We start from the raw sequence: 13,280 nt of genomic DNA, 5'->3' as shown, positions 1-13,280 counted from the left end.
TTTTAAACATATATGGAGGAGAACGTCTTAATTATTCTAACGTGTATGTTTCTCTATATGGGAGATTAGTATGGTTGGCAAGAAAAAGATAAGTGAAAACTTTGATAAAGAGTGTCAAATTACACAAAGCGCCACAGTTTGGAGCACGTAACGTAACCAAGTCGACATAAACAAAACTTGTAAAGGATGCATGGGGATAGAAAAAAACGAATATCTTCTGCTTGTCCGAATAAACTAAAAGTAATATTCCCACAAGATACTCCTTTTGCAGTAGATATTTTTTATACATGGACTCATGGTGATTGCGACCGATCTGTTAGGTCTTTCATTTATGCCAATTATAATTTCACTATTTTATGTTACGGTGAAATTAAATTTTTACTCTTTTTTTTTGGTCTCTCAAATACACTTATGAACGCATGCCTGATTAAAATGGAAAGCAATTCAGTCTTCAAACCATAAATAAGGGAACCAAAATTAGTATTTTGTTCGAATTATTATCCTATTTTATTTATGCAGAAAATAGTAACCAAAACAGAGTCAAAGACTCGTACAAAAAAAAAAAAATCTTGTAAATCTTATTCTCTCAATTACAGATTTGAAACTAAATTAAAATAGATAAAACTGTACTCATTTCGTTGTCTATATGTTTTATAGTGAAATATGCAACAATCCGTCAAAACATTTTTTTTATGTATTTTAAATATAGGCAAATAGCCTAATACCAAATTATTTGTTTGTAAGTCGAGTTCGATAAATATATTTTTTTTGTTTCCGTATTCCTCGTACAACAAAAAAAAAACACTATAAATGCTTAGATATTTAAAACTTTTCGACCAAAATAAAAATAAAGAAGAAATAAAGAAAGCTTGTGGTCCCAAATTGAAATTATATAAAAATACAATCTTTCCATCTTCGTGGCTTCAGAGCTTCCATCGTTTTTTTTTTCTTTCGTTCTCGATTTCATACCAAAACAAGAACTCTCTGTTTTTTCACACACCCAACAAAAAAGAAAAAAGACGAAACCTTGAGATCTATTTTGATTGACTTTTTAGTTTTCTCTCTCTTCTTCTTTGTGATTTTAAAGATTTAGAAGAGAGTCGATTTTTTTTTTCTTTTCTTTTCACGTCGGCATTGAAGATCCAGGTACATACAAAAATCTCACCTCTTCTCTCATAATTTCCTCTTATATTCACGAAATCGAAGAAAATATCTCTTAATTCTCTTATTTCTTAAATCTTACAGGGTTTGAGATCGGAAGAACAAATCTTCTTTCGAAAATTTAGGTAATTTTCTCAAACACCCTTTACGAATTGCAGCTTATTTTGATTTTTTTTTTTAAAAAAAAAAGCACGATGCTTTTGGTAAGAAAACGAGCTGAAGAAACCAAGATTTAGCATAAATGTGTAAATTTTGAAACTTTGTTGACTTTCCTAACTTCTGGGAATGTTTCATCTTTGTGTTAAAAGATTTAGATCTGTTTTGATTGATATGTTTCTGTGATGGGGTTTTGGTTTGGATTTGAGTAGAGAAAAATGGGTGGTGAGGCAGAGATCAAAGAACATTTACATCCCAAAGGTGGTGGCTCATCAGAAACAATGGAACAGAAGCATAATGTGAAAGGGAAGAGGTTATGGCAGAAAGTGAAGTATCAATTGGTGGAGTATCATTCGTTGCCTGCTTATTTAAGAGACAATGAGTACATCATTGGTCATTACCGATCCGAATGGCCAATCAAACAGATCCTTCTCAGCATCTTTACCATCCATAATGAGACTTTGAATGTTTGGACGTAAGTGTTGAATCCAAGCCTTCTTGATTCATCCTTTTGTTTCAAGATCAAGAAACCTTGAAATGTGTTGTGGTCTTTGGGATTTGCAGGCACTTGATTGGGTTTTTCCTGTTTCTAGCGCTCACCATTTACACTGCAACGAAAGTACCGAGCGTTGTGGATCTTCATTCTCTTCAACACCGTTTACCTGATGTGTTGAGGAAAACAGATCTTCAGAAACTTCACTCTGAGCTCATGTCTCGCCTTCCTTCTAGTCCATCTAGTTGGCATGTAATGGACCTTCTTTATAACTGTTTGCCTGAAAGATTCTCTCATGGCAACTACACTGACATGTGTGTTCTGGTAAAACTCACAATCTTTCTCTCTATTCCCGCACTATTGGTTTCAAAATATTGCCAAATATGTTCATATTGTGTTCCTTTCTTGTTCTGTAATTATAATTGCAGTATTCAGTGAGGGAAGATCTTGCAAACATGATAGCTCCTTTGATCTTCCGGCCAATTACCCGATGGCCATTCTATGCATTTCTAGGTGGTGCAATGTTCTGTCTATTAGCAAGCAGCACGTGCCACCTCCTCTCATGTCACTCCGAGCGAGTCTCCTACATAATGCTTAGGCTTGATTACGCTGGAATCGCAGCTTTAATAGCTACTTCCTTCTACCCTCCGGTCTATTACTCCTTCATGTGTGATCCTTTCTTCTGCAACCTCTACTTAGGATTCATAACCATCTTAGGAATCGCCACCGTGCTTGTTTCTCTCCTCCCGGTTTTCCAAAGCCCAGAGTTTCGAGTTGTGAGGGCTTCTCTGTTTTTTGGAATGGGGTTCTCTGGCGCAGCACCAATTCTACACAAGCTGATCATCTTTTGGGACCAACCTGAAGCGCTTCACACGACAGGTTATGAGATTTTGATGGGTTTGCTCTACGGGTTAGGAGCTTTGGTTTATGCAACTAGGATTCCAGAGAGATGGATGCCGGGAAAATTCGATATAGCTGGACATAGCCATCAGTTGTTTCATGTGCTGGTGGTTGCTGGTGCATTCACACATTATAGAGCTGGGCTTGTGTATCTGAAGTGGAGAGATATTGAAGGATGCTAAGATGAAACTGGGATCTTTGTAGCTTCATTATAAAAATTGGATTATGTAAAGTCTATCTGTAATCGAATGTTATATTTTCCCCCTTCATTCAACGAAATGATAAAGACATATCTAGTCTATCTAAATCTACAATCTAGATTACAAGACAATAAAAGGGAATTGTAGTATGTATTCAAAAGAATGCAGATTTCAATATTACTGATCACGGAAGCTGAAAAAGAATGTTCAAATAGGTTGGGAACCATAAGGTTGTGTTTTGCGAGTTAATGTATATGACCAAGAAAGAAAGATGAAAACTTTTAAAGTTGATTCCAATCTTGTTTGCAGCATCCAAGGCATCATAATCCGGCGTCAACCTCACACAATCGTTACTGGTGCAATTGGGTTTGATCAAAGTGTTAAGTTTCTTGGTTTGGATCTCGTACATCTTCTCCTTAAGCCCTTTTCTTAACGGATTTACCTGACATTTGCAGACCTCACCGTCTGTCTGAACCTTTTTTTGGCAATGTTACCTGCAAGTCAAGTGTGTAGAACAGTAAATTATCAGCCACTGAGTTAGTCTCTATATGATTAACGCAGAAAAGAGACAAATCATACAGCCACCAAGTGTAATCAACTTATAAGTGAAGTAGCTAGTAGCATCTCTTGAAAATGTTTCAGGGAGGAAAAAAGAGAAACTAGGTGATCCTGATCATGAATCCATGATCATACGGAAATTATATTGATCTTGATGATAAGAAAACTTTAAATGTAAAATGTGTTAGTCAAGTCAGATGTAAACTAGTACATCTTTCTATAATCCAGTCAAATTTTGTTTTCAATGTGTTGCAAATTTGAAGACCATCAGAATCTGCCACACAAAAGTGAAAAGATTTTGCTCAGCAATATAAAAGAGAGCCACAAGCTAAAGCACTAGATAAGGTCTAACTTGATTACAAGACAGAATCCTGACAATGCCAGTTCAAATACTCCATAGTCAAAATGTTACAAAGATGAGTCAACTAATATGATTCATGTCTGAAAGAAGTTAAAATACACATCTAGTTTTCATCATTCCATACAAAACAAGAACATAAAGCATAAACATATCTGGACATTGAAGAAGATGCAATAGAAAGAGATGTGTACCTATAATCAAGTGTTGTGCTCAATCACAGCTTATGGCTCCAACTTAACTTGGAAACCTTCACAGCTTCATCTCCTTCCTTGAACATATATATTTTTGGGTCCTTCTCCGAGTGAGAAGCTTGTGGCTTCCCAACAACTGTACTGTGTTTAAACCACATGCAAGCTCCATGAGATTCCCACCTTCCTCTGTAACAAACATCTGTAGAATTTTATCATTTTCCAGGAAACAAAATCTCTCAGCGGCATTCTGTCGAACACCATAGCAGCAGACACTAAAAATCTCTAGAATTTGGGTACACTTGCAAACAATTTCGGTTCGGTTTACATGGTTTTGGAGTTACAATTGATTTATGCTCGGTTTAAATTATAATTAATAAGGCTTGAGGGGATAAAAGAAAACAAAAAGAAAAAGAAGAAAATGAAGTCACACGCGATGGGTTTGTAAGAATTAAGCGAGTTTGTTACACCATAAGCGATTTTGGGGGTGACACTCGCGCAACGCGCGTTTGGTGAGAGTGGGTGAGAAACAGAGCGTTCTGATTGGCTAAAAATAATGAAATAGTAGTGGTATAGCTCCTTGCTTCCTCCTCTATTATTATTATTATTACTTTCCTTCTTCTTCTCTCATTTTAGTGACGACTTCTCTGCTAAAAAGCCAAAACGTACCTTTACTACTCTCAATGCATAGCTCTCTTTCTCCTCACAAAGCCTCACGAGCATCTCACATACCAAGTTATGGCTCTTGCCAAGACTGCTTGTCGCTCTGATCTCTCATCAACCCTCCTCTGCTGCTCGTCGCTCTGTTCCAGTATCAAGGTTTTCATCGTTTTGTGTTTTAGTGGTTTGGAAAATGTAGAAAAGAGACAAATCATATGTCTAATAAACTTTTAAATGAACTTAGCTTGTACCATTGCTTGAAACGAGGTTCAGTCAGGATCCAAATATTCAAAGGATTCAGAGCACAACGTTAAATAATCAGGAATGAATGGTTTAGTAATTGCCAAAATAAATCAAATCATAACCAAGAGCATTAACAATAGACAGATAGCTAATTAAAAAGATTATAAGCATAATTAGTATTTTCTCATTTGTAATAAGTTTTAAGTACTCTGTTTTGGTATTTTCTCAAAGTATGCTCTGATCACCATAACGATCTAAGCACATACAAATATTAGATAATTCATCTAAGTATTTTGAAGAGTTATCACCACAAAATCAATAGCACACCGTTATAATTTATAGATAAACACAAATCTGCACGTTGTTGTTTTTGTTACACATATAAACTATTAGAAACTTACCGTAGAGAACAAGTAAGAAAACAATGTAAATAAATTTCATTGATATTTTTCTCATTTACAATTTTCTAACAAAATAAGTTAATGATATATGGTAAGGTTGTGTAACCGTTTTATAGAATTGAGAAATTTAACAAATTTGGTTTCAGTCAGATAATTGTCAATTATAATATTAATTTAGTAATATACTAATATCTATTCCACTATTACCTGATAAACTAAAACCGAGTTCAACTAGATTTAGGAAATATATCATATATGCATACAATATAAAATAATAGATGTTCTGGATTTGTATCTATACGTTCCAGTTAATGTTGGCTTCGACAGCCATGGACAGAGAAAAGTCAACGGTTGCAAATACAACGATGACCTTTATAATGCTTCCTGATGACATGGTTTTGAACTGTTTAGCCCGCGTCTCGAGATTGTACTATCCTATTCTTTCTTTAGTTTCCAGGAGATTTCGTTCTCTCCTTACTTCACTTGAGCTTTACCAAACTCGAACTCTCTTAGGCTGCACCGAGAGTTGTCTCTATGTGTGTATAGAGTCCCATGACGACTGCAATAGAACACGTTTGTTCACTCTCTGCCGGAGACCGACTCAAAACACTGCTCCTAACCCTACTCTATGCATTAAACCAAATAAATTTCTAACAAAGAAAGAGAAAAGGTCAAGAGACAAAAATCTTTTGGTTTTCGTCGCAACCCATAAATTTTCTTATACGAATTGGTGGGATTGTCATCTAATCGCAGTTGGGTGTAATGTGTACCAAGTTAGCCATTACACCCTATCTCGTGTTAAGTTCATGGACTGTCGGAATCACACTTGGCACAAGGCTCCAAGCATGTCGGTGGTTCGAGGTTACCCTAATGTGAGTGTTCTTGATGGAAAAATATATGTAGCAGGAGGTTTGGGAGATTATGATTCCTCGAATTGGATCGAGTGTTTCGATCCCAAAACCAAGTCATGGGAGCATGTGCCAAGCCCTGCCGCGGAACTACAAGAGGATTTTTTTTTGGATAGCTTAGCCATTGATGGAAAGCTTTACATCTCTGGGTCTGAAAAAAAGAGTAATATGGTTTACAAGCTGAAGGAAAATAAATGGGATGTTGTAGGATTAACGAATACGGGTTGGATTACCAGTTATTCTTGCGTCATCGATAATATATTGTTCGGTTATGGATGGTCGGAAAAGCTGGAATGGTACGATTTTGATGGAGGATCTTGGAAAGCTTTGAAGGGTTTGAAAAAACTGCTTAAATTACTAAAAGATCACAATCGTATTAGATTAGAGAATTTTGGAGGAAAGCTTGCGGTTTTGTGGGATAAGGATGTGCACGAAGAGAAGGTGATTTGGTGTGCTGAGATTGCTTTAGAAAAGCGCAATGAACATGAGATCCACGGTAAGGTTGAGTGGTGTAGTGTCGTGCTTACAGTCCCCATATCTTGTAAGTTTTTGTTATCATTTATTGTTACTGTTTGATGCATCAACACATTATTAACTACTATTCCCTTGCTACAACTAATGGCAGTTCTTGAAATCGGAATCATGACTGATCTTTATTTGATTAGCGTACATGTTTAGTCATAATGGGCCTAGGCCTGCATAAAGCCTGTAAAGGTTCAATCTTACGCATAGTAAGCCCATTAGTAACTTGCATATCAATCTCTTCATCACCTTTCACTTTCGCCCACTCAAAACATTGAATCAACGATCCCAACGCCAACGTGACTATCTTCTGCCCTAGACCGGCGCCGGGACAAATTCTCCGGCCAGTACCAAACGGAATCAACGTGTGAACATAATGCTCTTTACCATTATTACTAAACCGGTCCGGTTTAAAACTCTCTGGATCGTCCCAAATCTTTGGATCTCTCTGTATCGTCCAAGCGTTAACCACAACGATCGTGTCTTTCGGTACATCGTAACCGCCGATCTTGATGTCTTTCGCCGTCAAGCGAGGGATTAGAAGCGGCGACACCGGGAACAATCTTGATGTTTCGGAGACTACGTTTTGGAGATAAGGGAGGACGGCGATGTCAGGTTCGTCGACTAAACGGTCTTCACCGATCTCAGCGTCGATCTCAGATTTTGCTTTCTCTAACACTTTTGGATGTTTTAACAAATTCGTCATCGCCCACTCGAGTGCTACGGCGGTTGTCTCCGTCCCGGCGTTTATCATTCCCTTTTGGTGGGTTTTAAATATTAATTTACGTAAAATAACTCAAAAGAGATTTAATTAATTACTATAATATGGAGATTTATACAGTACTTACCATCATAAGGCCTTTGATGGTAACGTCAGTGTAATACTCTGGTTCCTGTTGTTGGAGAGAGAGCAAATGACTTACCATTGTGTTACTTTCCATGTCTCTCTTACACTCATCGAGCAAACGCTGCAAGAACTCATCGACGGCTTTGCCAGTAGACTTTACTTTGGTCTCGTACTTGTTTCCGAACAGTTTCAGCACCGGCAAGTAATCGCCAGCGTGACTCGCGCCGGCTGCTGCAGCTATATCAGACACGAGCTTCTTATACAACAATGCTTCTTCTTCTTTCTCTTTGGAAACATCATCGTTCCCGTAGTATATCTTTCCTGTGACCATTCTGACAATGTTGTTAAACGCTAGGTCGGAAAGAAGTGGTCTTAGGTTTACAAGAGTGAAACCATTGGCGTTAGTGTCACGTGAGAGGTGCGTGAGCATCCGATAGATTTCTTCTTTGCGGATGTGGAGAAAGTTGCTGAGGCGGTGGTTTGAGAGGATTTCGACCGTGCAAATTCGACGGAGGTTACGCCAGTGGTCGCCGTAAGGTGAGGTACCGACAGTGGTGCCGTTATAATTGATGTATTTGGCCGCCATGTTGAGAGGTCGGTTTGTTAAAATGATATCGTTTTGGCCAGTGAATGATTCTTGGACGAGAGAAGAGGAACTTATGACCACGATGCGGCGGGAGCCGAATCGGAGGGAGAAGATTGGGCCGTATTTTTGGGACAAGTTATGGTAGAGCTGGTGAATCGGTGGTTTAAGGAGGTGGAGATGGCCGACGACGGGAAGAGACCATGGCGACGGAGGGAGGTTATAATTTTGCCTTGTGAACTTGTAACTTAAAAGAAAGATAAAGAGAGGGAGAACAATGAAGTAAAACATTCTTCTTTGTATTGTGTGTGTGTGTGTTAGTTCGCGTGGTGAATAATTGTTATTAGCTAGGGTTTCGTTTATATAGAAAAATGTAACTTGGTTGATATGAATCTGAAATGTTTTTTTTCCAAAGTTGTCAACAATAATGTTTTTTTTTAAAGTTAAAACTTATCTTTCTGTAATATTTTCAAGTGGCAGTAGACAGTAGTAGTCTTAATTTCCAAACAACTTATACAGTTTATCACGTTTCTGCAACTATTTTGATAATTATGCATGTCAATTAAATAAAATAAAAATACTTTTAATGATGGTAATTAAACAGATAGACATCACAGAGTTGAAGAAACGATGAAATACGTAAGTTTGTGTTTTGATATGCGAAAGGAGAAATATAATGTGATTTGTATCTGATTGCAAATAAAACAAGACAGATCGTGTATATATATGTGTTGTGTGTCTAATCGAAATTTATTCCCACTTAGAAACAAAAAAAAAGATAGCTGAGTGGGATAATATGTCTATGTGAACCTTTCATAGTTTGTATCGATGAAATATATTAAATCAAGTACAATGTTATTCCAAATGGCAGTGTTCCAGTTATGGAAAGAACACATCAAACATGCAACTCGCCTACACCAGTTATGTTCGCAGTGTTCCGTTACTTTTGCAGGTTCGGGAGGGTTTATCACGTGTTTTGAACGTAATTTGCATGCACTTATCCTGTTGACTTCGATGGACCGATGTGAGTTTATAAATCCAGAAGGCAGAAGCCACATGTCAAGTTGTCATTCATCAATTTCTAATCGCTGGAATTAATTTCCAATGAATATAGTTTGCTTAAATACATATACTTACATAGTGCATTTTGTTTATAAAATTTTATTAATATTATTCATTTTTTAGTCCAAACAAAAGAACAACTAACTGTTATTAATTGGTTATTTAACATATATTGTTAACAAAAAAAAATATCATATAGTTTATCTGGTATTAAACGCTGGCGTTTTCGTAACTAGGAATTGTCAATGGTCAATGGAGTTAATTGACACACATGGTAGTATGGTACGGGATGCATTTGTAGTGGAGACCGTCATCCGATTTACGATGATGACACGTGTCGGAGTGAGATTATCTGAGCCCTTAATTTTGCTGATAATCAGGTGATTGTGCGTGTGCCGGTTACGTTCATTCTGATCTTGAGTAAGACTTCTCGCACTTCAATCTGTGCCGTTCAATTATCCTAATAATGAATCCATGGTGAATTTTTCTAATTATGTTGACTTTGAGTATTTTTTTCGAAGTACACTTTGATAATCCATGGTCTTTCATAATCATTGAGTTTGCTGATGTATATCTAGATTTTGGTTATAATATCACAATCACATGTTTATTTATGATTTTTATAATGCCAACTAGTGAATATATAAGTGAGAAGACTATATTAAATCTGTGACAAAAACTTTTGAGTCTTGGATTAAAACAAGCAATATCACATTAACAATTTCACTTTTCACTTTTTTTACAACAGTAGACATAAATAACTAACAGAATAAACCCATGCATGATGAAATGTATTTTCACAATTCGTTGTTTCTTGTTCTTACATTAAGAAACCCAACCCCATCGTTCTGAATCAACATAAAAACAAATTATTTGATAGCATGAGTATATTTGGCAACGCCATAACTTTTACTCCTTGGAAGCATTTTGTGATTACTCCCAAAAGTAATCAAAGGGCTTGTCTCATCAATTCTCTCGATCTCTTGATGACCACCAACACCACCACAAGTTCTTGAACTCTGAGCCTTTCGCAATTTCGGTGGTCCTTGCCATGCATCAAGACTCATATTCCTAGCTGATGCGGCTCTTACAAGCTCAGCCACATGACTATCTTCGGCTCTCGAGGAATATAGCGAGTGGCTAGCGCTGAAACTTCGCGGAAGAGCACTTACCTGGCAAACCGGTACCCCAAAACCTAAACCGCTGCTGCCAATAAGCTCATGAGAAGACAATTGATTCATGCCTCGTATGTACAAGTTCCTAGCTTTCGCCAGCATGTTTATGGGGACCTTCATGTACTTGCTTAGCTTCGTCTCCTTTTTCTTGCTCATCTTATCTTTATCACAATGTGCGAAGAGATATGTCTTGCTACTATTTATACATACATATTTTTATTTGTACGTATATATATAAGTATGTATATACACATTTGACATTTCCACTCTATATAGCTTACAAGAAAATTATATTAAACGCATAGATAGAGACATTGAGCGAATCCAGCTAAGATATTTCTTGTTTCATCATTTCATTTCCCACCCACAAGGCCATATTAATGACAATTAATTATGTGATATATTAATTCATCAAAGCAATGTTATCACTCTAAAAACTTTATAATAGAGTTGGCATTTACGTAGGGAGATGCATAATTGTAATAACCAAAGGACGACTTTTTTTGGTTGTTGATCACTTTACGAGAAACTGAAAGTTTGGTAGATACTTACTAAAAAAAAAAGATAATATTTTTGATTATGATCATAACAAAATAAAATTATGCTACCCTCAAACGTGGTGCATATTAAAACCGTAAAACCTAATATGAGACCCATTTGCTAAAATATGTGAAGTCAACAGTTGACATTAAAAACTTGAAAAAAATAGGAGATGTGATGAACTCCCTCACTATCCTCCATGAAATAGATTAAAAACACAAATCACGTTTTTGGTAAACTAGAATATTCAAAATTTAATGAAAAATAATTGGCAAATTGCAAAAATGATAGGAATATTTACATGGCTATTTTGGCTTTTCGTGTGTTTTTTTCTCCAGCAAATTATATCTTTGAAGATCCTTCTATAAATTATTTAATAAATTGATAGAGACCCCAAATAATTGTGATTCGAACTGAAGAGCTTGATGGGCCTCAATATATTTCAGCCTGTACGTCTTGCTTCAATTTAATTGACAGGCCCTTGTTGTGCTGTTTAATTTATTAAATGGTTGCACATGTTTTCTTCTTTGTTATTTTTGACCATAGTACTTCTAGAAATCAAATAACAGATATCTTGTTATATAAAGAAAAAAAGCAAAACTAATAATAGATTCAGACTCAGATTCAAATCTGAAGGCTTATCGATAATTATCTTCTCATCATTAGAGGTTAGAACACGTGGACGGCTTCTGTATTATAGTATTGGATAAAGTCTTCAATTTGGTTATAAAACATTTCTTTTAATAGGGTTAAACTGTTATCCACTTATTCTTACTATCGAATTAATAAAATATTCAGAACACACTCGTTGAAATTTTCTCTATCTATTCACTAATGATTCTCATAAATAAAAAACAATGCATCTCAAAAGTCGAATATTTAATGAGAGTCAAAAACCATATGCTTGACCAGCGTTGAATAATGAATATGTTGCATATCTCATCAATATATAACACGACACTTAACTGTTAACTCCCAACATCCGAAGAAGTTTCTTTAAGCGATATCTCTCAAGTCTCAATGGAAGCAACATCACAGCGATTTTTGTCTCAAAGTTACCTTAACGCTCAAGAAACCGCGACAAGGACAACGAAAAATTACCTAGCTTCACTCCATTCAACCCGAAAACAACCTTCAAAGCCTTTAAAGAGGCCTGGAACGTCCCCTTTGAATCCAATGCATCCTCATGTCTACCGAGTGGAGCCGGTAAACTTCAAAGAGCTGGTTCAGAGGCTAACCGGTGCACCCGAGGCTGTGCAGGCTGAACCGCTCAAGAGTTTGGATGATGCAGGGAAGCAGAGTTCTTCATCTTCTTGGGGAGGTTTCTCATTTCACAATCCTGCAAATCTGTCAAGATGGTAGTTTACAACATTTTATCTACTCTCGCCGAATGATTTCTTTGATTGACATTCTTGTACCTTTTTCTTCATTTACACCCAAATATATATTTAATAAACCATAAAGATGTTATATTATGAATTTGACTTGTAATTTGCATAATGCTATTTTACCTTTTTCTCACTTATTACATTCGTCCATTTTATTCATTGTCTACAGTTGAATTATGTGGGAATATCAGTTTTACATCTCCCATTAAAATAAAACATACTTGGATTTATTAATGATTATATATATACATTATGAATAATTTGACACTTTCTGTCAAAAGAACAAATTGAATTTATCAATGACCCTAATATACACATGTGTAACATGTGAGAATAATTGGAAATTCACAATAGTTGGAATAATTAATATATATTTATATGCTAAGAAGGGTTAATTGTTTTTCTTCTGTGTATAGATATAATCAAGATGATCGGTCAATGCTCTTCTCATCATCAAGCAATCTTCGTTGTCTTCTTTATCGCAGCTCTCTCCCGCCACATCGTGTAGTTTTGATTCTATCATTTCCTGAAACACAAATGAAATTACTTAAATTAAATTACATAACGAAAATATATAACTATGCATGAATCATGAATGATATGAATCTATGTGACGATATAACATGCAATGTGCATGTGTACGTATATATGACTAACTAACCAGACTAAGTGTATCCGCCGGAGAGGTTGTGAAGGAGGCGAAATAGGCCGGTTCATGGCGGGCAGTGCACGTTAGCGTGGCGGCGCAAAGGAGGAGAGCTATCGTCAGCAAAGTGGAGAGATTTTTCATTTTGTAACTGTAGATTACTTTTTAACAAGAGAAAAAAAAAGTTATTGTAAATTAATTATGGATATTGTAAAAAGCTATTACCAAATCACCTTTATATAGAGACAATCTTGGTTAATTTCTCTCCTTAATCTAGTTCTTATTTTG

At 36.1% G+C, this 13,280-nt stretch overlaps 6 protein-coding genes and 1 long non-coding RNA gene across 7 annotated transcripts; 3 read left to right on the top strand and 4 right to left on the bottom strand.

The window, feature by feature from the left end:
• The first annotated feature begins 933 nt into the window (after positions 1–933).
• On the top strand, positions 934–3,017 carry LOC17880193 (heptahelical transmembrane protein 4). The gene is made up of 5 exons (XM_006283841.2): positions 934–1,146; positions 1,246–1,286; positions 1,530–1,792; positions 1,882–2,134; positions 2,239–3,017. The coding sequence occupies exons 3-5, from the start codon at positions 1,536–1,538 to the stop codon at positions 2,890–2,892; spliced, it is 1,164 nt and encodes a 387-aa protein (XP_006283903.1). The 5' UTR covers positions 934–1,146; positions 1,246–1,286; positions 1,530–1,535; the 3' UTR covers positions 2,893–3,017.
• On the bottom strand, positions 2,952–4,444 carry LOC111829697. Its single transcript, XR_002833059.1, has 2 exons — positions 4,021–4,444; positions 2,952–3,404 (listed from the first exon to the last, which is right to left on the bottom strand). It is a non-coding gene; the product is annotated as an uncharacterized LOC111829697 (long non-coding RNA).
• A 1,242-nt stretch (positions 4,445–5,686) lies between these two features.
• On the top strand, positions 5,687–6,895 carry LOC17878324 (putative F-box/kelch-repeat protein At4g11750). Its single transcript, XM_006282877.2, has one exon. It carries the CDS (start codon positions 5,687–5,689, stop codon positions 6,803–6,805), a length of 1,119 nt encoding a protein of 372 aa, XP_006282939.1. The 3' UTR covers positions 6,806–6,895.
• Positions 6,855–8,602, bottom strand: LOC17877958 (cytochrome P450 81F1). Its single transcript, XM_006285742.2, has 2 exons — positions 7,600–8,602; positions 6,855–7,508 (listed from the first exon to the last, which is right to left on the bottom strand). Exons 1-2 carry the CDS (start codon positions 8,470–8,472, stop codon positions 6,891–6,893), a joined length of 1,491 nt encoding a protein of 496 aa, XP_006285804.2. The 5' UTR covers positions 8,473–8,602; the 3' UTR covers positions 6,855–6,890.
• A 1,330-nt stretch (positions 8,603–9,932) lies between these two features.
• Positions 9,933–10,605, bottom strand: LOC17880912. Its single transcript, XM_006284622.2, has one exon. It carries the CDS (start codon positions 10,572–10,574, stop codon positions 10,113–10,115), a length of 462 nt encoding a protein of 153 aa, XP_006284684.1. The 5' UTR covers positions 10,575–10,605; the 3' UTR covers positions 9,933–10,112.
• Positions 10,606–11,978: 1,373 nt separating this feature from the next.
• LOC17878617 (VQ motif-containing protein 29) lies at positions 11,979–12,338 on the top strand. Its single transcript, XM_006285677.2, has one exon. The coding sequence runs from the start codon at positions 11,979–11,981 to the stop codon at positions 12,318–12,320; it is 342 nt and encodes a 113-aa protein (XP_006285739.1). The 3' UTR covers positions 12,321–12,338.
• A 399-nt stretch (positions 12,339–12,737) lies between these two features.
• LOC17879391 (putative phytosulfokines 4) lies at positions 12,738–13,136 on the bottom strand. Its single transcript, XM_006285405.1, has 2 exons — positions 13,008–13,136; positions 12,738–12,872 (listed from the first exon to the last, which is right to left on the bottom strand). The coding sequence occupies exons 1-2, from the start codon at positions 13,134–13,136 to the stop codon at positions 12,738–12,740; spliced, it is 264 nt and encodes an 87-aa protein (XP_006285467.1).
• Positions 13,137–13,280: the final 144 nt, after the last annotated feature.

Source organism: Capsella rubella, unplaced genomic scaffold, assembly GCF_000375325.1.
Source record: "Capsella rubella cultivar Monte Gargano unplaced genomic scaffold, Caprub1_0 scaffold_7, whole genome shotgun sequence".
In the NCBI taxonomy this organism is placed as follows: domain Eukaryota; kingdom Viridiplantae; phylum Streptophyta; class Magnoliopsida; order Brassicales; family Brassicaceae; genus Capsella; species Capsella rubella.
This window is presented reverse-complemented; position numbering and strand designations above follow the sequence as displayed.

What these genes read in the sequence shown, in the direction of transcription:
- LOC17880193 (XM_006283841.2), top strand. Translation starts at nt 1,536, where the DNA reads ATGGGTGGTGAGGCAGAGATCAAAGAACATTTACATCCCAAAGGTGGT. An exon ending in GAGACTTTGAATGTTTGGAC is followed by an intron (nt 1,793 to 1,881) that starts GTAAGTGTTGAA and finishes TGGGATTTGCAG; the next exon opens with GCACTTGATTGGGTTTTTCC. An exon ending in ACACTGACATGTGTGTTCTG is followed by an intron (nt 2,135 to 2,238) that starts GTAAAACTCACA and finishes TTATAATTGCAG; the next exon opens with TATTCAGTGAGGGAAGATCT.
- LOC17877958 (XM_006285742.2), bottom strand. Translation starts at nt 8,472, where the DNA reads ATGTTTTACTTCATTGTTCTCCCTCTCTTTATCTTTCTTTTAAGTTAC. An exon ending in CCATCAAAGGCCTTATGATG is followed by an intron (nt 7,509 to 7,599) that starts GTAAGTACTGTA and finishes ACCCACCAAAAG; the next exon opens with GGAATGATAAACGCCGGGAC.
- LOC17878324 (XM_006282877.2), top strand. Translation starts at nt 5,687, where the DNA reads ATGACCTTTATAATGCTTCCTGATGACATGGTTTTGAACTGTTTAGCC.
- LOC17878617 (XM_006285677.2), top strand. Translation starts at nt 11,979, where the DNA reads ATGGAAGCAACATCACAGCGATTTTTGTCTCAAAGTTACCTTAACGCT.
- LOC17880912 (XM_006284622.2), bottom strand. Translation starts at nt 10,574, where the DNA reads ATGAGCAAGAAAAAGGAGACGAAGCTAAGCAAGTACATGAAGGTCCCC.
- LOC17879391 (XM_006285405.1), bottom strand. Translation starts at nt 13,136, where the DNA reads ATGAAAAATCTCTCCACTTTGCTGACGATAGCTCTCCTCCTTTGCGCC. An exon ending in CGGCGGATACACTTAGTCTG is followed by an intron (nt 12,873 to 13,007) that starts GTTAGTTAGTCA and finishes TTTGTGTTTCAG; the next exon opens with GAAATGATAGAATCAAAACT.